The following is a 24,328-nucleotide window of genomic DNA, read 5'->3' on the forward strand; positions in this document are numbered from 1 at the left end:
GGAGGAATAATCACCGGGGATGGTGTCACCATGGAGACAGCCACAAAGCTCCCCAGGACTGTCTTGGGTGTATGCCTGTTACGATATACTTGTAGTAAGGATATACTTGTAGCAAGGGAGGCATGCAGAAAATACGACTATATAATTTTATCATGCTGCGATATACATCTATATTTTGACAAAGGGTAAAATGTAGAATAAATGAAAAATGTATACAAGTTAAAAAAAACTTATGTTCTATCCTTAAGATAGGCCGTCAATAAGTCAGTGGTAGATTGACTCCAGCCACAATAGCCGATCAGCTTACTAAGGGGGCTGTGGCACTCCAGACACTGCTCCGTACTTTTGGTAAGGGCTGGTCTTACCTGGTATTACAACTCATACCTATTCACTTAACCCCTTCAAGACAGCCAGCTTTCACCTTCCTGACAGAGCCCAATTTTGGAATGCTTTTACTTATCCATTCTGACACATCATACTTCATGTTAGTGGCAAGTTTGAGCTAGTAAGTTTTACATTTATAAAATAAATGCAACATTTGAAAAATTAGCAATTTTCTAAATGTAATGAAGTTTTCACTGCCTGGCCCTGTCAAAGTGCAGAGGGCGCAGAAGTTGCAAACAGTCAAGCCTCCAGGTGTAACGGCAACACCCCTGTTGCTCCTAGAGGCTTATTTGCGCACGATTTTCACGCAGCCCCATTAACTTCTATGGGGCCTGCGTTGCGTGAAAAACGCAGAATATAGAGCATGCTGCGATTTTCACGCAACGCACAAGTGATGTGTGAAAATCACCGCTCATGTGCACAGCCCCATAGAAGTGAATGGGTCCGGATTTAGTGCGAGTGCATTCCGGTATTTTGAATGCCAGATCTGGCACTAATACATTCCTATGGGGAAAAATGCTGGATCCGGCATTCAGGCAAATCTTCAGTTTTTTTTGCCGGAGATAAAACCGTAGCATGCTGCGGTTTTATCTTTTGCCTGATCAGTCAAAATGACTGAACTGAAGACATCCTGAACGGATTACTCTCCATTCAGAATGCATGGGGATATACCTGATCAGTTCATTTCTGGTATAGAGTCCCTATGATGGAACTCTATGCCGGAAATGAAAAACGCTAGTGTGAAAGTACTCTAAAATATTAAGTTTAAATCCCCCCTTTCCCAATTTTACATATAAAATATATAAACAATAAATAAATAAACATATTACATAGCGCTGTCCAAACTATTAAATTATTAAAAAATATCTCCTATGCAGTGAGCATTCGCCATTTTTTTGTCATCTTGTCACCCCAAAAAATAGCATAGGACTGTTCTATTATGGGCCGAATGTTTCATAAAATGCGAAATGCACGCGTTTTTGTTTTTTTTTTGCGCGGTATTGAGTATCGCAATACTTTATGGTGACGAAAGCGAATCAAAATTTGGGTTTCAAAACAACCCTACGCCGATCTGATCGGCGTAGCGTTGTCACGATACCAAAATTTTGATTCGGTTTCGATTTGGCGACTAAATTTTTCAGATCAGGAGCCAATGGCTACTAGGTATTTTTTTTTGTCTGGAGCACTGCATCTTATAACAGATTTACCAAGGATTAACAATTTTTAATTTCTTTAAAATTTATCAAAACAAAACTTTCCATTTTGCTTCGGAACCAAGAACACTGTGGAATAGTACCATGTGTCTGATGTTGTTGTGCCAGAATGAACATCTCCAGGCTTATTAAAATCAATTTTCTACAATGCTCCAGAAATTTTAACTGGGTAATAAAGTTTGTGGGAGGGCTCACCACAAACAGAATTTTGAAAAGGCAGATGCACCTATGTTTTAGAGGAGGAAAATAAGAAAAAAAAATAAAAAACACAACAGTAATTCGTTTTACTGGTAATTGTTTTTCTAGGAGTCCAACATAACAGCACATGGGAGGTTGTACTTATAGGCCTCTAAGGACAGGAAGCAAGAGAGTATAAAATGCCCCTCTATATAGTGTCTTATAAAATCACAACATCTGAAGTTTTCCAACGTTATTTAAATTCACAATGTTAACAGCACATTATGTTAGTATATACACTGCTCAAAAAAATAAAGGGAACACTTAAACAACACAATGTAACTCCAAGTCAATCACACTTCTGTGAAATCAAACTGTCCACTTAGGAAGCAACACTGAGTGACAATCAATTTCACATGCTGTTGTGCAAATGGGATAGGCAACAGGTGGAAATTATAGGCAATTAGCAAGACACCCCCAATAAAGGAGTGGTTCTGCATGTGGTGACCACAGACCACTTCTCAGTTCCTATGCTTCCTGGCTGATGTTTTGGTCACTTTTGAATGCTGGCGGTGCTTTCACTCTAGTGGTAGCATGAGACAGAGTCTACAACCCACACAAGTGGCTTAGGTAGTGCAGCTTATCCAGGATGGCACATCAATGCAAGCTGTGGCAAGAAGGTTTGCTGTGTCTGTCAGCGTAGTGTCCAGAGCATGGAGGCGCTACCAGGAGACAGGCCAGTACATCAGGAGACGTGGAGGAGGCCGTAGGAGGGCAACAACCCAGCAGCAGGACCGCTACCTCCGCCTTTGTGAAAGGAGGAACAGGAGGAGCACTGCCAGAGCCCTGCAAAATGACCTCCAGCAGGCCACAAATGTGCATGTGTCTGCTCAAACGGTCAGAAACAGACTCCATGAGGGTGATATGAGGGCCCGATGTCCACAGGTGGGGTTGTGCTTACAGCCCAACACCGTGCAGGACGTTTGGCAAATTCGCCACTGGCACCCTTCACAGATGAAAGCAGGTTCACACTGAGCACATGTGACAGAGTCTGGAGACGCCGTGGAGAAGGTTCTGCTTCCTGCAACATCCTCCAGCATGACTGGTTTGGCATTGGGTCAGTAATGGTGTGGGGTGGCATTTCTTTGGAGGGCCGCACAGCCCTCCATGTGCTCGCCAGAGGTAGCCTGACTGCCATTAGGTACCGAGAGGAGATCCTCAGACCCCTTGTGAGACCATATGCTGGTGCGGTTGGCCCTGGGTTCCTCCTAATGCTGGACCTCATGTGGCTGGAGTGTGTCAGCAGTTCCTGCAAGACAAAGGCATTGATGCTATGGACTGGCCCGCCCGTTCCCCAGACCTGAATCCAATTGAGCACATCTGGGACATCATGTCTCGCTCTATTCACCAACGTCACGTTGCACCACAGACTGTCCAGGAGTTGGCAGATGCTTTAGTCCAGGTCTGGGAAGTGATCCCTCAGGAGACCGTCCGCCACCTCATCAGGAGCATGCACAGGCGTTTTAGGGAGGTCATACAGGCACGTGGAGGCCACACACACTACTGAGCCTCATTTTGACTTGTTCTAAGGACATTACATCAAAGTTGGATCAGCCTGTAGTGTGTTTTTCCACTTTAATTTTGAGTGACTCCAAATCCAGACCTCCATGGGTTAAAAAATTTGATTTCCATTTTTTATTTTTGTGTGATTTTGTTGTCAGCACATTCAACTATGTAAAGAACAAAGTATTTCAGAAAAATATTTAATTCAGATCTAGGATGTGTTATTTTTGTGTTCCCTTTATTTTTTTGAGCAGTGTATATGTACATACATTATTATTATTTTTTTTGGGGGGGGGGGGGGGGGGGGACGACAATATAGGTTCTGTCATGTTGGACTCCTGGAAAAACAATTACCGGTAAGACTAATTACTGATTTTCAGGGACGTCCCCTATGACAGCACATGGGAGACATACCCAATCAATCACTTAACTTCTGGGAAGGGGGGGGGGGGGGGGGGGGAGAGAAAGGACAACAACTGCTTGAAGGACCTTCCGTCCAAAACAACAAATTCTTATTGGTGAGAAGGTCCAGACGATCATGCTTACAGAAAGTATAAATTGTCCATGTAGTCGCTCGACAGATCTGATCTATCGTGACATTAGCTTTCTCTGCCCACGATGTTGCCATAGCTCTGGTCGAATTGGCCTTAAATGGAGAATGGACAGTTTTTTTAAATTTTTATAAAGAGTATGCCTCTCCAATCGTATCCTTGATCCATCTTACCAAGGTTTGTTTAGTGACTTTCCGGCCTTTATTCTTTCCCCAATGCTGAATGAACAAATTAGAATCCCATCGCCCTCCTCACATCCAAGCAATGAAAACGCTCCCCTTTGGTATTTTTAAGAGAAGATTTCCTGCTCTTTATGGAAAGTGGAGACCACTTTCAGTAAGAAAGCTGGGTCTAATTTTAAGAGGATTCTGTCATCAAGAAGTTTTAGATAGTGTTTTTTCATAGAGAGCCTGAATCTCCCCTATTCTACAAGTGGAGGTAATGGCTACCAGGAAGGCTGTTTTCATGGTCAAATATTTTGGAGAGATTATCTAAAAAGGTTCAAAAGGAGGTTCACAAAGTGAGTTTAGGACCAGGGTTAGATCCCATGATTGAATCATTTGTCTTATCATAGGTCTTAATCTGGAAACTGCTTTTAAAAACCTTTTAACCCATCTATGTTCTGCTAACAGAAAATCTAGGCAAGCAGAAATAGCCGAAACTTGGACTTTTAAAAAGGCACTAGGCCTCAACCCTAAATCAAAAACTTTTTGAAGGAAATCGTAATGGTAGGTAAAGAACAGTCTGGGTGTTCCTAGACAACCAGGAAGCAAATTTTTTACAGATTTTTCCGTAAATGGCCGAAGTAACTGGCTTCCGACTATTTTGTAATGTTGAGACTTTCAGGAAGACCTTGCCTTTTTAGCATCTCCCTTTCAGGATCCAGGCAGGCAAACTCAAGGTCTTCAGATCTGGGTGCTTCAGAGGGCCCTGAACAAGAAGATCCTGTCTCCTGGGAAAGACTAATGGATCTTCTATGCACATTGCTCTGAGGAGCGAATACCAGCTCCTTTTGGGCCAGGCCAGAGTAATTAATAGCACCTTTGTCGCAGAGGGCCTCTCTTGCCAACTCCCTGTAGGGACAGGAAGAACACTGAATGGGGGGGGCTGCAGTAAACGATTATTTTAGAAATAGAACACTTTTTTTTATGATGAATCGAGTAATCTAAGGGGGAAAAAAAACTTTTCATTTATAAAAAAAAATTCAAATCAGACCCCCCCTTACCATCAGTCCAACACCCTTTGTTATCCCCTGTGCGATCAGCCCAAGTGCGTCAGTTCCCCCTGGTGCCATCAGCCCACTCCCGTGCCTTCAGCTCTCCCCCCTTGCTCCTCCTGACACTGTTGTGCATTTTCATACGTATACAATATTATCTAATGATATTATAATCAAAATGAATGCTCATCTCATTGCCTTTAAGAATAAAATCAGCCTGAACCAAAGGTTTGTTATCTGGCTGAAAAAAAAACAGATGAGTTCATGGCAAGTTCAGTTTATAAAAAAAAAAAAAAATTATTGTGAACATAAACGGACATTGTATTTAAAAGTTATTGCTAAAGATATGGGACCATCTGTAAGGAGTATGCCAACTCCCTAAGACATCTGTCTGGAGGGAACAAGGTTACTTGATAGGAACTCATATCCTTGAGGCACACCTGCTGTATGAGGTTCAATTATATATATCTGCATGGTATATTTAGTTTACAACATATGTTAATCAATAATTCATATAATGTGTTATCTATGTGTAACAATGTATCGATTTATATATATGTCATACCATGTATTTACTATTTAGAAGGTATTGTAGAAGGTACAGAAACAAGTAAGTTTGTTAATTGGGTTTCTGGGAAAAGTAAATGCCATTTCAAAAATAATAGTTATTCATGGATGTAGATAAATGAAATGTACAAGTTCCGATGCCAAGCATCAAAGCCGCTATATAAAATTTTCATCAAGTCAACCTATATTTCAAAAAGATAGGAGAAGACAGTCAACTCCAACAAGTCCAGGATATAGGTAATTAAAAGTGTCAGGAAAAGACCTTCCTCAATGATTTAGTAAGAAAGGTCAACGAGTTCATGTGAACAAATTAGATATTTAATTTTAATGCTTAAATGTTGGAATGTTCATCTACAGTACTGCAGTGCCACCTGGGAGGCAGATGGACATTATATTATTTCATTATTTGTTCTATACCATATTAGGAGTTGATACAATGTCATGATGTTATTAGCATGCGAATACACCCACCCTACCCGATTGGGAATCCCTAATCTAAAGGGGATGATTCTTAGATAAGGGGGGGATAATTACTCGTGTGCGGAGTAGCATAAGAAGGGTAGCAAGGGAAAAGAAAGAGATGGAGATTAAAAAAAGGAAAAGAGAGAAGTGGAGCTCTCTAGAGGGGTCTATCGAGATGAAAGCCATAATGAGATGCGCTATGATGGACCACCCAGCTTTCCTAGGAGCAGGAGTGAGATTCCTACTAGGACTTGGTAAGAGACACAGAAAATTATATTTCATTTTATTAAGACTAATTTGATAGTGTGGGTGAAATTATACCATCTAGATTGGCGAATAAATAAATGATTAAATAAATTGATCTCCATATTGAGATGTAGTCTTAGGATATTGTGAGGCTTCATTCTACCTGCAGAAGAATCTAGACTCAATCTAGCAAAGCATTAAATGATTGTGTAAAATTATATATATATATATATATATATATATATATTACACTCACCGGTAATCCGGTTTCCTGGAAGTCTCCATGACAGCACAAACTGAGATTGCCTTCCTCTGATAGGACAGGAAAAAGCACAGAGGTTAAAACCCCACCCCCACCCCTCATCGCCAGTGTATTATAACAGAACTAGGACAAGGGGTAGAACGTAAAACTAGCCAAATAGTCTATTGACAAAGAAAAAACAAGGGCTGGACAAAGTTGTGCTGTCATGGAGACTTCCAGGAAACCGGATTACCGGTGAGTGTAATACTCATTTCCCCAGTCGTCTCCATGACAGCACAAACTGAGAACTAACAAAGTAACTTTGGGGGGGGACTACAGCACCTAGGACTTTACGTCCAAAGGCCAAGTCCTCGTCAGCAAACACATCCACCCTATAATGCTTGGTGAAGGTGTGGGCCCTCTTCCAGGTAGCTGCCCTGCAGATCTGTTCTAACGAAGCAGAGGCTCTTTCAGCCCAAGAAGTGGAGACCGATCTAACTGAGTGGGCTCTAAGGGATGGAGGAGCCTCTACCGGAGGCTTTATAGGCCTCGGAAATGGTGCATCTAATCCAGCGGGATATAGAGCTCTTAGCTGCCTTCCTCCCTTTATTTGGACCTGAAAACTGGATAAATTAATTCTTGTCGATACGCCACTCCTCTGTGGCGTGTAAATAATGAAGAACTGAACGCCTAACATCTAAATTGTGGAATCTAGATTCCTGCTCGTCTTTAGGGTTAGGAAAAAAAGATGGGATAACTATGTCTTGCGACCTATGAAAGGAGGAGACCACCTTGGGGAGAAAACCGGGGTCTAATTTGAAAAATGAGCTTGTCGTCTAGCACCTTGAGGAAGGGTTCCTGTATGGACAGGGCCTGGAGCTCGCAAACCCTCCTTGCGGAGGATATGGCCACTAGGAAGATGGTTTTCAAAGTGAGCCACTTAATAGATAGGGAGAGCAGAGGCTCAAACGGAACATCTGACAGCCCTAAAAAGGACGGTGTTGAGGTTACATGATGCAACCATATTCCTGACTGGGTTTTAGTCGATCTGCCGCTTTCAGGAATCTTGCTACCCAGGGGACCTCATAAAGGCTGGTATTATAGAGGGCCCCCAAGGCAGACACCTGAACTCGCAATGTGTTAGGAGCAAGACCCAAATCCAGCCCATCCTGGAGGAATTCCAGGATAAGCGGGATATTAGGGGTGGACTGGTTGAACCTGACTCCGCCCCAGGAGGCGAACGTCCTCCAAACCTTGAGGTGCGCTTTGGAGGTGTTGGACTTCCTACTGAGTAAGAGGGTCTTGACTACTCTTTCAGAGAACCCTAGCAAGAGGGATTGCTCAGAATCCAAGCGGACAGCTTGGAGGTTGGTATTGGGGTGCGGTATAGGACCCTGGGTTAGAAGACCCACCTCTGGCCGGAAACGAATGGGGTCTTCCGGGCTGAGGAGCCTGAACCAGCTTCTCCTGGGCCAGAATGGGACCACCAGAATCAGTCTGCAACTTTCGGACTGAAACTTTTGGAGCAGTCTTGGGATTACTGGTATCGGGGGAAAGGCATAGACTAGGCCAGTCGTCCAGCTCTGGGTAAAAGCGTCTATTGCCACACATGGGTCTCTTCGATTGAGGGAGAAGAAATTCTGAACCTTGCGATTCTTTGCTGATGCGAACAGGTCTAGGATGGGATTCCAACGGTCCCGAATCTGTTGGAAAGCGGTCTGGGACAAAGACCACTCGCCTGGATCCAGACTTTGCCGACTGAGGTAATCCGCCTGGAGATTCAGAGATCCCTTTAGATGTACTGCCGCAAGGGATTCTAGATTCCTTTCTGCCCAAAGGAAGATTCGGTCTGAGAGCCTCTGGAGATGACCGTGTCTTGTTCCTCCTTGGTGCTGGATAAATGCCACCGCAGTGGAATTGTCTGAATGGACCAGGACGTGGCGATTTTTGGCCTGTATTTGGATGGACCTGAGACCTTCCCACACCGCACGGAGTTCTCTGTAGTTGGAGGACATCCTTCTCTGGTCCTCTGACCAAATCCATTGAAAAGTCTCTGAAGCCGTGAGGGCCCCCCAGCCCCAAGAGCTGGCGTCCGTCGTGAGGGAAAACACACTTTCCTGCCTCCATGGAACCCCCGATTCCAGGTTCTTGGTCTTGAGCCACCAGCCCAGTGAAGCCTTTACCTCCCGGGACACTGACAACCCCTGGTCCAGGGATGATCGATACCCGTTCCATTGTTTTAGAACCAGCTTCTGTAAAGGTCTCGTATGGAATTGGGCCCAGGCTACCGCGGGGATGCAGGAGGTGAGATGGCCCAGCATTTCCATGCCCTGCCTTATTGAGCAACGGGACTGCTTGGTGAAGTGGAGGACCCTTGACCTCAGCTTCTGTACCTTTAGCGGAGGGAGAAAAGATTTTTGAAGAACTGAATCCAAGAGAATACCCAGGAATACCTTCCGATGGTCTGGGAACATGTCGGACTTCTCCCGGTTGATCAACCAGCCCAAGTTCTGGAGGCGTGAGAGAACCACTTGGATGTGTCTGTGAAGGAGATCTGAGGTTTCTGCAGGTCATCTAGTTGTTCAAGCCACACTGCGAGTGTACGAGCCACACATGTCGCTGCTACCCCCGGTTTTAGGAGAGCTGCTGTAGCTTCCCAGGTTCTCTTGAGCAGACTCTCGGCTTTCCTATCTAGAGGGTCCTTGAGCTGAGCTGCGTCCTCAAACGGAAGGACCGTTCGTTTCGCTACCTTAGCGACGGGAGCATCCACCCTGGGAATGGCCTCCCAGTCGGCACAGTCCGCTTCGTTGAAGGGGTATCACCTTTTGAGGCCCCGTGGGATAAAGGAACCCTTCTCTGGCTTCTCCCATTCTGCCCGTATCATCTTCTGGATATTGTCCGGGAACACCGATTTGTGCCTCTCCCCTAAACCCCCGAAAATCTCCTCCTGGACTGAATTGGATCTCTTAGGGACCTCCATCTTAATAGTAGCCCTGATGGTTCGGATCAATTCTTCTATATCCTCTGGGTTAAAGAGGAATCTCCTGTACTCACTACTTTCCTCCAATTCCTGAGATCTAGCCGAAGTCCCCGCATCTGACAAGACAGTCGGCCGAGTCTGAGGAAATAGTCGGACTCAGATGTGAATTGTATCAATTGCACCGGCCTTAGTTGCACCAACTTACCTTTCCAACAGGGGCACCGCCAACGCTCCATCGTTCTGCGCTGCTCTGCGCCTGACGTCACATAACGCGTCAGGTCACAGCGTGCGCACATCAGGAGGTCAGTGCAGCGCAGGACCATGGACGTGCTGTGGAGTGTCCGGAGGCCCCCTGCTGGAAAGGTGAGTATTCAGAGTGCAGCGGGAGACCACTGAGCGGGAGTAATAGCAAGCGCTTCACTCCCGCTCCGTTGTCACATGAGAAACTAATCCTCGATGCAAAAAATTTGCATCGATGATTTGTGTGTCGAATTACTCTATTTAGTTGAGTACTCGTTGCAGCCCTAGAGGGGCCTTTAAAAACTCTTGCTTCCTGTCCCTACAGAGACCTACAAGGACAACCTCCCATGTGCCGTCATGGGGGACGTCCTGGAAAAGATATTTTGTATAGTAAGCAGGGGGAGTTACAGAAGTGCTTAAAGGATTCAGCCCCACCCTTTAGTGCTCCAACTTGCTCATTTGCACATGAATAAAAACACAGATCTCTGCAGCTGTTTAACATACAGACAAAAGAATAGTATCCTTCAAAATCAGCACAATGAGCCCTACCAGGCAGAAGCCTGGTTTAATAGGGTTGATCATGCTGAAAAAGCCTCTTTAAAGAGTTGTTGCGGTTTTCCCATGTTTTTTAAAGACAGGAATAAACCTATTTATCCATAGAGTGCTGTAAGGATCCCATGACTTTAAAGGCAATGAATTCTTGTTCCAGTTTGCATAATGTCAACTTTAGGACAATCGGTCAGGTTTTTCTCACCCTTAAAGGGTAATCTATGCCGCATGGTTGAAGAAATCCAGATAGAAAAGTTTCTCTACATTCACGTTTTATTAGGCAATGTAACTTATGTACTAGAAAAACACACCAGTCCACTGCATTTGTTCATGGACTGTCCCTTTAATTTTAACATTTTCTAATTGCCACTGTTGCTCAAACAGCCTTCAATAAATTATCCAGACAAAAATAAAGAATCCTCAGAAAATATCCGAAATTATTCCCCAAACATTATTTTCAATCTCAGAATCCCATTGAGGAAGAAAAGGAAGGCGTAGGAGTACCTCTTCTAGAAGTAGAAGGCTGACATGCACAGGAAGAGGTTTCTGCCAAAGCTGTATATTATTTACATATCTTTGTAATGGAATTTTTGGATGATATAATTTCACATCTAGTAGATTAAGATGTTTGTGCTGCCTTGGGTCTTACTGACATCCTTATGGAGGGAGAAGGGAATACACATTAGCCACAGTCCTGAATGCCCAGTACACTCACTGCCATACCCATGCCCGGTTTCGACATCGTGATCACAGGACGCATGCTGCCGAAATATAGAGCACCTGTTCCTGGGTCAGAGGAAGGCTTCCGCCTTAACCTACATGCAAGAATTCTGGCCAATTAGCGATGAGAACCAAAAAAAAAAAAAAAAAAAAAAGAAGGCCTGCCTCCAAACCAGCAGGCAGTCTCAGGGACCACCACTCAGGTGACATCACCCACTCAGACAGCTAGACTTGAGGGACTCCATTAGACTCCAGTTGCCCCTGTTCCTCCCCCTCCAATCACGCTCAGAAATTAAAGGGATCTAGAACATCACAACAGGCATATAAAAGAGACCCAATTAACCAAGGAAAGTCCCTAGTGACTGCACTGCAGACTCCCCTCTCCCCACCTGGAAGAGACAGGAAGACACTCAGGAGGAAGATGGAGGGGGGCACTTTTAAGCAGGGGGCGCCTCCCTTCCATGAAGCCTGCCAGCAATGTACTGTTGTGGCATTCCTTCCCACCATGTTTGCTTTCAGCTCCGGAGATCACAGAACAGATGAGGTTGATGCCGACTTTTTTTTTATGTAGCGATTTAGAAATGTTCTAGTTACACCATTCTCTATTAAATTGTGTGAAAGTCAGTACCTTCTGTACGGGAGATAGACTAACCAGCATCGCACTCGAAGGGCTTTCTCTTTATCACCGGTGACGTACTGGGCTTCTCATGGGTGTGCTAGGCAGAGGCTTCTGCCTAGCAGTGATCCTGGTGACATCACTGGCACAAATGGGCAGTCTTTAGCACTGTCCTAGGCTGTTTTACAGGCTAGGGCAGCGCTAAAGACCACCCATTAGTGCCAGTGACATCACCAGGATCACCGCTAGGCAAAAGCCTCCACCTAGCATACTGAGAAAAAGCTGGGTACATCACCGACCATAAACAAAGCATTTTTGTCCTGCACTATGCAGAGCAGCGCTTCGGAGCTAGAAATGCTTCACTCAGACATGGTAATGGGGAGCTTATGTCCGGGTTCAGCTCTCAACCCAGACAACCCCTTAGGCCTAGTTCACACGAACGTGTGTGATCCGTGGCCGTATTGCGGGCCGCAATACACGGCCACAGTTCAGTGTGCATTCCGCATGATGGATGCGGACCCATTCACTTCAATGGGTCCGCAAATCCGGAATTGCGGAACGGCCGCACGGAACGGGACCCCTCGGAAGCACTACGGAGTGCTTCCGTGGGGTTGCGGCCCGTACTTCCGTTCCGCAAAAAGATAGAACATATCCTATCTTTTTGAGGAACGGGCGGATCGCGGACCCATTAAAGTGAATGGGTCCGCGATCCGATGCGGCTGACCAAGGCCGGTGATCGTGCCCTGCGGCCCGCAATTTGTGGGTGAACTCAGCCTTAAATAGGGGAATTTTCCCTAAGAAAATAAATAAAATATAAAAGGGATAAATGGCTGAAATAAATGTTAATTACAAAAGAGTAATTAACAACAATCACAAAACTATGCACTATAGAAGGAGAAAATTTAAAATAATGGAAGATGTATCTCCAAATGACAGAAATGGACGCCACATGCTGGATTTTGTTTCCATTAGAAAACCCAGGATTGTCGCAAACAAGAAGATGCTGCATGCTTCACCATTCTGTCCCTTTCTGATGGTATCTGCACAGAAGCTCCAGGCTCATCCTCTAGATGTGGGTGAAACCTAACATGGACTTCTGTGCATGTAATCAGGTCCCCCGCTGACCTCTATAGTCTCCACGTCACACCGCCCTCCTGCCGATACTGGATCTTAAGCATAAAACCTGCGCAGCGCTTGTCTAGTGATATCCGTTACACGCTGCTGTAATAATCGCTAGTAGCCATCTGACAGGTGAGGATTCCCATCAGAATAGCCATTTTCTATCACTGACTGGAGACATAAATCATCTCAATTTTATAAAACAATCCAGGGCAAACTGGGCTTCTGCATAGGGCAGCATGGATCGGGGCCAGCAGTCAAATGGTTGAAGGGGATGGATTTTTCCTGGTTTTGTGGTTACTTGATTCTCCACAACAGTTTATTCATTACATCTGTTCACAAAAAGACACAGCAACATTGTTTAATATATAAAAAAAGGAAACCTTACAAAAAAATAAATAAACCGCATTCTGATCAAACCATGTGTCAGCCACGCCCCCTTTCCCCATGTAGCCCCTGCGGCACATACAGCTCACGCACCAGATACAGTCTGCGCCACTTCATGTTTAGCTATAAAAGGGTCACGTGCTCCATTTTGGGCAGCTCCTGAAGTTTCACTTTCACTTCTCAGAAAACAGCGCCCCATTACCATCAGCCGCGCACACCCAACACCTGTCACCTACCTCTCTCCGACACCCGTATATTGAAGCCTGCCTCCTGTCACGTGACTGGGGGAATTCTATCCCGTCCATGGGATACCTACCTGTGAAGGTGAGGCGCTTCGAGGGCGCTTCCCCCTCTGTCTGCGACTTTTTTTTCTCTTCCATAGTTGCTCGTCTTCTTCTGACTCATCCGAAAGGCTTATTACTATGACGTCGTCCATGCCGGACTTCAATGTGACAGGGTGTCATGAGGACCCGAATAATAAGTACACAGCCCCCAATAAACACTGCACGGCATAACGGGCGCCAGCTTTCTGGAGGAGCGCCCCGGGCGTTCCTGATATAGCAGCAGGGGGCGGAGTGGCCTGCAGTGATTGGCTGGCCCATCAGGTAACCACGCCTCCTGTGTGATGAGCGGCGCTGTGCGCTGGAGGTAAGGTTCACAGCACCCTCTACTAGCCAGTGGCATCCGCGTGCCACCTACCAATGTCCTCCCTTGTCATATGCACTCTAGTCAGGGCCGGTTTAACACATTGGTTGGTCTAGTACAGACATTTCATGAGTGCCCCCAAAAATTAGTATTGCCCCTGAAGTGCCACTGAACAGTAGTTATGCCCCCTTAGTGGTTCTTTCACAATAGAGTGCCCCCCATACAGTAGTAATGCCCCATTAGTACCTCTTTACAGTAGAATTCCCCCAAAGTGCCCCACACAATAGAGTGCTCCCCATACAGTAGTAATGCCCCATTAGTACCTCTTCACACTAGAATTCCCCCTAAGTGCCCCACACAATAGAGTGCTCCCCATACAGTAGTAATGCCCCATTAGTACCTCTTCACAGTAGAATCCCCCCCCTAAGTGCCCCACACAATAGAGTGCTCCCCATACAGTAGTAATGCCCCATTAGTACCTCTTCACACTAGAATTCCCCCCTAAGTGCCCCACACAATAGAGTGCTCCCCATACAGTAGTAATGCCCCATTAGTACCTCTTCACACTAGAATTCCCCCTAAGTGCCCCACACAATAGAGTGCTCCCCAAACAGTAGTAATGCCCCATTAGTACCTCTTCACAGTAGAATTCCCCCTAAGTGCCCCACACAATAGAGTGCTCCCCACACAGTAGTAATTCCCCATTAGTACCTCTTCACACTAGAATTCCCCCTAAGTGCCCCACACAATAGAGTGCTCCCCACACAGTAGTAATGCCCCATTAGTACCTCTTCACACTAGAATTCCCCCTAAGTGCCCCACACAATAGAGTGCTCCCCATACAGTAGTAATGCCCCATTAGTACCTCTTCACACTAGAATTCCCCCTAAGTGCCCCACACAATAGAGTGCTCCCCAAACAGTAGTAATGCCCCATTAGTACCTCTTCACAGTAGAATTCCCCCTAAGTGCCCCACACAATAGAGTGCTCCCCACACAGTAGTAATTCCCCATTAGTACCTCTTCACACTACAATTCCCCCTAAGTGCCCCACACAATAGAGTGCTCCCCACACAGTAGTAATGCCCCATTAGTACCTCTTCACACTACAATTCCCCCTAAGTGCCCCACACAATAGAGTGCTCCCCATACAGTAGTAATGCCCCATTAGTACCTCTTCACACTAGAATTCCCCCTAAGTGCCCCACACAGTAGTAATGCCCCATTAGTACCTCTTCACAGTAGAATTCCCCCTAAGTGTCCCACACAGTAGAGTTCCCCTTTAATAGTTAAATGCTCCCATAGCGCCCCCACCCAGTAGTTATGCCTCCCTCACTGTAGGAATGACTCCTTAGTGTTGCCCTGTTAGTGCCTCCTTACTATAGTTTTGCCCCTTCAGAATAGTGCTACCCCTTTATTTGCCCACTTACAACAAGGAAGGGGGGGGGGGGGTCATTATAGGGGTTGGATAACTCCTTTAAAGGGAACCTGTCACCAGGATTTTGGATATAGAGCTGAGGACATGGGCTGCTAGATGGCCGCTAGCACATCCGCAATACCCAGTCCCCATAGCTCTGTGTGCTTTTATTGTGTATAAAAACCGATTTGATACATATGTAAATTAACCTGAGATGAGTCCTGTCCCTGACTCATCTCATGTACAGGACACATCTCAGGCTAATTTGCATATGTATCAAATCGGTTTTTTTACACAATAAAAGCACACAGAGCTATGGGGACTGGGTATTGCAGATGTGCTAGCGGCCATCTAGCAACCCATGTCCTCAGCTCTATACACAAAATCCCGGTGACAGGTTCCCTTTAAGTTTCACCCCCTGTCGCCATCTACCTAGTGTTCTTCTCGCCATCTACCTACAATATTACAGGGTGAGTGAGGTGGTGCCTGTGCCCTCCCGATTTAGCTGGGCAGTGGCGGGCGCGGGCTGCTGAAGTAACACTGAGGATAGGATATCAATATTATTAGCCGGGCAAAACCCTTTTAAAGATTCCCTTTAACCTCTTAAGGACATAGGGCGTACAGGTACGCCCTTGTGCCCTGGTACTTAAGGACACAGGGCGTACATGTACGCCCTGTGTATTTTCGATCACTGCCGCGCGGCGGGCGGTGATCGGAACCCCGTGCCTGCTCAAATCATTGAGCAGGCACTTGGGGCAAATGCGCCGGGGGGTCCGGTGACCCCCCCATGTATGCGATCGCAGAAAACCGCAGGTCAATTCAGACCTGCGGTTTTCTGCGTTTCCGGGTTGTTCGGGTCTCTGAAGACCCGATAACCCGGAACAGGATGGTGATGGTGGTGTGATTTCACCCCACCAATCACCATCCAGCGATCCTGAGTGGTGATGGTGACATCACCACTCAGGATCGCTTTCCGATTGGTCTGTGGGCGGTCCGGCGCCAAATTCAAAAGAGGCAGGCGCTCCTCTCCTCCTCCTTTTGTGTTCCGGAGCCGGAGGAGAGAGGAGCTGCCTGCACGTGTGTCCACCATCCACCAGCACCCCCAGGACCCGATCTGTGCCCCCAGGACCCGATCTGTGCCCCAGCACCCCCCATCAGGTACATAGGGACAGCATAGGGAAAGTTTGGTTTAGGCAGGGGAAAAAAAGGGAAAGTTAGTTTCTGAACTTTTCTTACTTTGATTGCATCACCCTAAGTTAGGGTGTCTGGGGTCCACAGCACAGCTGTGTGACCCTAGACCCCCCAGGGGTGCTGCCACTTGCCCCCCCCCCCACCTTTTTTGGGGTGCATTTATTTTTATTTTTTTGTGTACGCTGATTGTGGCCGGCACTTAGTGTCCGGCCACTGTTAGCGCATCGCACACCCCACCGCTGATCAACTTCGGACAGTTGATCAGCGGTTTTGATTTTTTTTCCCCACATTTTTTGCCCTTTTTTTAGTTAGTTTATTTTATTTTTTTTCTGTTAGTTTTAGGGTGAGTTCGTGAACACCCGTGCCCCCACACACACGCACACAAAATAAAGAGTTACACACACGCACATATACACGCAGACACACACTCCCCTATGGCCCGCCGGACGTTCTCGGCCGAGGAGGCATACGCCCAGCTTGCCTCCGACTCCGAGAGTCCCAGTGAGGATGAGGATGACCCCACATTCCTGTTGTCATCCGCATCCTCCTCATCATCTAGCGATGATGATGAGCCCCCAAGGCGGCGGCATTTTTTCAGTGACCCACTGGTAAATCTGATGGTGGAGCAGACGAATCTGTACGCCCAACAGTTCGTCGTTCAACACCCGGGCTCCTTTTTGGCCAGGCCCGGTGGCTGGACGCCGGTCAGTGCAGCCGAAATGAGGATATTTTGGGGCCTCGTGCTGCATATGGGCCTGGTCAAAAAACCCACTGTCAGGCTGTACTGGAGTGGGGACGTCCTATACCAGGCCCCACTTTACAGTACAGCCATGACACGCTCCCGGTTTGAGGCCATCCGGAAATGTCTGCATTATTCCGATAATGCAGCATGTCCCCCCCGAGGTGATCCTGCCCATGACCGTCTGTATAAGATACGGCCGGTCATCGATCACTTTGGGGCCAAATTCATGGAGGCCTATGTACCTGGAAGGGAGGTCGCGGTTGATGAGTCTCTCATTGCGTTCAAGGGGAGACTCATTTTCCGCCAGTATGTGCCCTCCAAGCGGGCGAGGTATGGCGTGAAGCTATACAAAATTTGTGAGAGTACCTCAGGGTACACTTACAAATTTCGTGTGTACGAGGGGCGAGATTCCCGGATTCAACCCCCAGAATGTCCCCCCACTCTGGGTGTTACCGGGAAACTTGTGTGGGACCTTATGTACCCACTGCTGGATAAGGGTTACCACCTTTACGTGGATAACTTTTATACCAGTATCCCCTTGTTCCAGTCCCTTGCCGCCAGATCCACGTCCGCTTGTGGGACCGTGCGGAAAAATCAACGCGGCCTCCCTGCCCACCCCCTCCAGGTACCTATCCCCAGGGGTGAGACCCGTGCCCTTACCACTGGAAACCTGTTGCTGGTCAGGTATAAGGACAAGAGGGATGTCCTTATGCTGTCCACAATTCATGGTAACGGCATCACCCCTGTCCCTGTGCGAGGTACCGCGGCAACGGTCCTCAAGCCCGATTGTATCGTCGCCTACAATCGGTATATGGGAGGAGTTGATCTCTCTGATCAAGTCCTCAAGCCATATAATGCCATGCGCAAAACCCGGGCATGGTACAAAAAAGTTGCGGTCTACTTGGTGCAGGTTGCCATGTACAACTCTTTTGTACTATCCCGAAGCACTGGCAGCACAGGGACATTCCTCCAGTTCTATGAGGCAGTCCTCAAGGCCCTGATCTTTTCGGACCGGGAAAGAGCAGGCCGGAGTACCTCGGGAACTGTAGGTGCCCGGATCGTCCCTGGCCAACACTTTCCAGGTGTGGTCCCCCATACTGGAAAGAAGGGACGAACCCAAAAAAAGTGCAGAGTGTGTCGCAGGAGGGGGATACGGAAGGACACGACTACTCAGTGCGACACGTGCCCCGATCATCCGGGCCTCTGCATTGACGGTTGCTTCAGGGAGTATCACACTTCCATGGAGTACTAAATTTATATCCCAATTGAGCACTGACATCGGATAAAAAAAAATGGTTCTCAGACCTGAGACACCCAAAAAAACTAAAATAATTTATTAAAAGTAGACATATTAGGTATCGCCGCGTCGGTAATAATCTCCTCTATAAAACTACCCCATGACCAACCCCCCCAGATTAACACGGTCAAGAAAAAAAAAAAAAAAAAGGTGCAAAAAAAGTTTTTTTTTGTCACCTTACATAATAAAAAGTTTAATAGCAAGCGATCAAAAAGTCATATAGCCCCCAATATAGTGCCAATAAAACCGTCCGCTCCTCCCGCAAAAAATGAGCCCCCACATGAGATAATTGGATAAAAAATTTAAAAAAAAAATGACCCTTAGACTTTAGAGATACCCAAAAAATAATTTGTATCAAAAAAGATAATATAGTCTAAAACCTAAATAATTGTAAAAAAAGTAGACTTATTAGGTATTGCCGCGTCCGTAAGAATCTCCTCTATAAAAATACCCCATTACCCAACCCCCCAGATTAACATGGTCAAAAAATAAAAAATAAATAGGTGCAAAAAAAGAATTTTTTTGTCACCTTACATAACAAAAACTTTAATAGCAAGCGAAAAAAAAAGTCATATAGCCCCCAAAATAGTGCCAATAAAACCGTCCGCTCATCCCGCAAAAAATGAGCCCCCACATGAGATAATTGGATAAAAAATAAATTAAAAAAATGACCCTTAGACTTTAGAGATACCCAAAAAAAAGATTTGTATCAAAAAAGATAATATAGTCAAAAACCTAAATAATTGTAAAAAAAGAGTAGACTTATTAGGTATTGCCGCGTCCGTAAGAATCTCCTCTATAAAAATATCCCATTACCTAACCCACCAGATTAACACGGTTAAAAAAAACTAAAAAAAACGGTGCCAAAACCGCTATTTTTGGCACTTTTCCATTTCAATCCGTTTTTTCCGGTAACAAAACAAGGGTTAACAACCAAACAAAACTTAATATTTATTACCCTGATACTGCAGTTTACAGAAACACCCCATTTGTGGTAGTAAACTGCTGTATCAGTAAAAGGGAGGCCGCAAAAGGAAAGGACTGACATGGTTTCTGGAAGGCCGATTTTGATGGCCTTTTTTATTGACACCATGTCCCTTTTGAAGCCCCCCCTGATGCACTCTAGAGTAAAAACTCCCCAAAACTGACCCCATCTAAGAAACTACACCCCTCAAGGTATTCAAAACTGATTATACAAACTTTATTAACCCTTTAGGTGTTCCTCAACAGTTAATGGCAAATGGAGATGAAATTTCAGAATTAAAATTTTTGGTAACCTTGCCTCACAAAAATGTAATATAGAGCAACCAAAAATCATATTTACCCTAAAAATAGTCCCCCAAAAAATGCCACCTTATCCCGTAGTTTCCAAAATGGGGTCACTTTTAGGGAGTTTCTACTCCAGGGGTGCATCAGAGGGGTTGAAACAGGACACGGTGTAAATAAACCGGTCCATAAAAATCAGCCCTCCAAAAACCAAACGGCGCACCTTTCACTCTACGCCCCGCTGTGTGGCCGTACATTAGTTTACGGCCACATATTGGGTGTTTCTGTAAACGGCAGAGTCAGGGCAATAAAGATACAGTCTTGTTTGGCTGTTAACCCTTGCTTTGTTAGTGGAAAAAATGGGTTAAAATGGAAAATAAGGCAAAAAAATGAAATTTTCAAATTTCATCCCCATTTGCCAATAACTCTTGTGCAACACCTAAAGGGTTAACGACGTATGTAAAATCAGTTTTGAATACCTTGAGGGGTGTAGTTTCTTAGATGGGGTCACTTTTAGGGAGTTTCTACTCTAGGGGTGCATCAGGGGGCTTCAAATGGGACATGGTGTAAATAAACCAGTCCATAAAAATCAGCCCTCCAAAAACCAAACGGCGCACCTTTCCCTCTACGCCCCGCTGTGTGGCCGTACAGTAGTTTACGGCCACATATTGGGTGTTTCTGTAAACGGCAGAGTCAGGGCAATAAAGATACAGTCTTGTTTGGCTGTTAACCCTTGCTTTGTTAGTAAAAAAAATGGGTTAAAATGGAAAATTAGACAAAAAAATGAAATTCTCAAATTTCATCCCCATTTGCCAATAACTCTTGTGCAACACCTAAAGGGTTAACGACGTATGTAAAATCAGTTTTGAATACCTTGAGGGGTGTAGTTTCTTAGATGGGGTCACTTTTAGGGAGTTTCTACTCTAGGGGTGCATCAGGGGGCTTCAAATGGGACATGGTGTAAATAAACCAGTCCATAAAAATCAGCCCTCCAAAAACCATACTGCGCACCTTTCCCTCTACGCCCCGCTGTGTGGCCGTACAGTAGTTTACGGCCACATATTGGGTGTTTCTGTAAACGGCAGAGTCAGGGCAATAAAGATACAGTCTTGTTTGGCTGTTAACCCTTGCTTTGTTAGTGGAAAAAATGGGTTAAAATGGAAAATTAGACAAAAAAATGAAATTCGCAAATTTCATCCCCATTTGCCAATAACTCTTGTGCAACACCTAAAGGGTTAACGACGTATGTAAAATCAGTTTTGAATACCTTGAGGGGTGTAGTTTCTTAGATGGGGTCACTATTAGGGAGTTTCTACTCTAGGGGTGCATCAGGGGGCTTCAAATGGGACATGGTGTAAATAAACCAGTCCATAAAAATCAGCCCTCCAAAAACCAAACGGCGCACCTTTCCCTCTACGCCCCGCTGTGTGGCCGTACAGTAGTTTACGGCCACATATTGGGTGTTTCTGTAAACGGCAGAGTCAGGGCAATAAAGATACAGTCTTGTTTGGCTGTTAACCCTTGCTTTGTTAGTGGAAAAAATGGGTTAAAATGGAAAATTAGACAAAAAAATGAAATTCGCAAATTTCATCCCCATTTGCCAATAACTCTTGTGCAACACCTAAAGGGTTAACGACGTATGTAAAATCAGTTTTGAATACCTTGAGGGGTGTAGTTTCTTAGATGGGGTCATTTTTGGGTGGTTTCTATTATGTAAGCCTCGCAAAGTGACTTCAGACCTGAACTGGTCCCTAAAAATTTAGTTTTTGTAAATTTCTGAAAAATTTCAAGATTTGCTTCTAAACTTCTAAGCCTTATAACATCCCCAAAAAATAAAATATCATTCCCAAAACAATTCTAACATGAAGTAGACATATGGGGAATGTAAAGTCATCACAATTTTTGGGGGTATTACTATGTATTACAGAAGTAGAGAAACTGAAACTTTGAAATTTGCTAAATTTTTCCAAATTTTTGTTAAATTTGGTATTTTTTGGTGCAAAAAAAAATAATTTTTTGACTTCATTTTACCAGTGTCATGAAGTACAATATGTGACGAAAAAACAATCTCAGAACGGCCTGGATAAGTCAAAGCGTTTTAAAGTTATCAGCACTTAAAGGGACTCTGGTCAGATTTGCAAAAAATGGCCTGGTCCTAAGGTGTAAAAAGGCTGTGTCCTTAAGGGGTTAAATAGAACAGTGTATGTCTGGCATGTATGAGGCACTGTGGCTGCCCCTGTTGTGCCCCAAAAGTCTATCCTGAGAAGTTGAGTCTATTTTTGACATCTTTTTTGCAGGATACAAAAGTAGAAAAGGTGGCTCCACTCTTCAGATCAAAACAGGTGAGGTGCAGAACTGCTAAATGGATCACCCTATCCAATGGTGTGAATTGAAATTAGCATAAGGTCTAGCAGGCACTCTCTATATGGAATAATGCTGAGGAACTGAGGTATATGTTAGACTATACTCATTTATTGTAGATAAAACATAAATTGATGATAGACAATATTAAAAATGCATAAAACTGGTTTAGCGTATAGATAAAAGCAGTGCTAAATCGTGCCGATTGGGCGCCCAATGTATGGAAAAATGCAAAATAAAAAATAGAAAAATATATAAATATATAGGAGAGGTCTCCCAAAGTATGTCGCTGGTGTTAGGCAGTCCTGTGGTTAGTAGGTATTGCAGTAAAAGACAGTTCCAATATGCAATATACCTGAAGTAGGCAGATAAACATATATAGATGTTAACGGCGTTGTAACTGTGCTGTAATCAATTATCATAGTCCACCTTATGTTGTAGGATGAGAACCGTGGTAAAAAATGAAAGAGAAATAATGTAATGATTCTTTTACAGTGTCTCAAGAACCTTATTGTAGCATTGTTTCCAAGCCGTAAGACATATGTATCAGACTTGTGTTTTATTTGTGGTATAGCTTGTCATCAATATATACAGGTTTGTTTGTGGAGGGAAAACGGAGCTCCAAGGCCTCGGTGCGGCGTCCCGCACTGTCACTAGCCTGGAGTACACTTACCCTACCGGTATGGACTGAAGCAAGCAGACCGATGTAGCGGAGCAGTGGCGGGCGCGGGCTGCTGAAGTAACACTGAGGATAGGATATCAATATTATTAGCCGGGCAAAACCCTTTTAATGTGGTCAAAACTGCTAGCAGATTCCCTTTAAATAGAACAGTGTCTGTCTGGCATGTATGAGGCACTGTGGCTGCCCCTGTTGTGCCCCAAAAATCTATCCTGAGAAGTTGAGTCTATTTTTGACATCTTTTTTGCAGGATAGTTACAATGGCTGATGTAAAAAGAACAAAATATCGGTGCACTTGCTGGTATAGTACTTTAAATACATGGACACACACATGCATGTAGATGGATGTACACTGAGGCCTAGTAACATGTATCAGAAGCTCCACCTGGGATGCTTATGTACGTACCCTGGCTCACAGGGAGAGGAGGAGAATAATGGGAATGTAGAGATACCAGATCAGAAAGTGCTGGCAGCAGGCTCGGACTAGCCCACAGGTGAGTCCCCCGGTGGGCCCCTGAGCAGGGTGGGCCCCTAGTCTCCCAACCCCTGCACATGTGGCACATAACACAGTAGACTTACTGCACTACATACATATATTCAATGTCCAGCACCCCAACCAGCCTATGTTCATATAAAAACTTGATAGTTTATTAAAGAAACTCCCCAGTTTATTATTATAGACACGATCAGAGCTGAGATGACTTCTAGGTATAGAGGAAAGCTGCCAAATTTCCATTAATGAATTAATGCCAGAATGTTTTTTTTTGTTATCTTGAGTTCCAAATAATGGAATAAAAAGTGATAAAAATGTCATATGTACCCCAAAATGGTACCAATAAAAACTGCAGCTTAGTCCACAAAAAAACACACAGCTCTGTTCATGGAAAAATAATATAAAACGTTACGGCTCTCAGAATATACTAATACAAAAATAATTTTATTTGTGCAAATGTAGTAAAACCTAAATCTATAAATATTTTGTATGATGCTGTAATTGTATCTCGACCCACAGTGTGAATGTTGTAAAAAAAAGGAATTGCTATTTTCCATTCCCTCCCAGAAGTGTTAAAAGGAGTCTGTCACCACAAAGCTCGCTATGATACCATCTTACATTCCAGATGCGCGCTTGTCAATACATTCTAATGGTGTTGGTTCCATTGCTGGCTCCATTTTGGAGAAAGTAGGCATTTTATTCTTAGCCCCTGGGTGCAACAAGGTCAGTGCTGTTGCACCTCGCTACAACCAAGGCCTTTCTCCTTGTCCTTCCCAGCCGCGCCCCTACAACTTTGACCGACAGGACCAGGCAGTGAAGATGTACTCACCAATCTTCAAAAAATGAAACAATGCTGCACTCACCATAAAAATCTTTCTTTATGAATCCATAAAATACATAGGCTTTGAAGTGCAGGATGCCAAACAGAGGCGACGGCCATTTCGAACTGATTGCACTTCCACAGGCGCAGTCAGTGCAAAATGGCATCTTGCACTTCAAAGCCTAT

At 45.0% G+C, this 24,328-nt stretch overlaps 1 protein-coding gene across 1 annotated transcript in view; it reads right to left on the reverse strand.

Moving 5' to 3' along the window:
• Positions 1-13,778, reverse strand: part of SIMC1 (SUMO interacting motifs containing 1) — a 70,091-nt gene extending 56,313 nt beyond the window's left edge. The window contains exon 1 of the mRNA XM_040405610.1: positions 13,549-13,778. Within this exon, the coding sequence (XP_040261544.1) occupies positions 13,549-13,668 (120 nt within the window). The 5' untranslated portion in view covers positions 13,669-13,778. The remainder of the gene's footprint in view (positions 1-13,548) is intronic.
• Positions 13,779-24,328: the final 10,550 nt, after the last annotated feature.

Source organism: Bufo bufo, chromosome 1 (assembly GCF_905171765.1).
Source record: "Bufo bufo chromosome 1, aBufBuf1.1, whole genome shotgun sequence".
In the NCBI taxonomy this organism is placed as follows: Eukaryota; Metazoa; Chordata; class Amphibia; order Anura; family Bufonidae; genus Bufo; species Bufo bufo.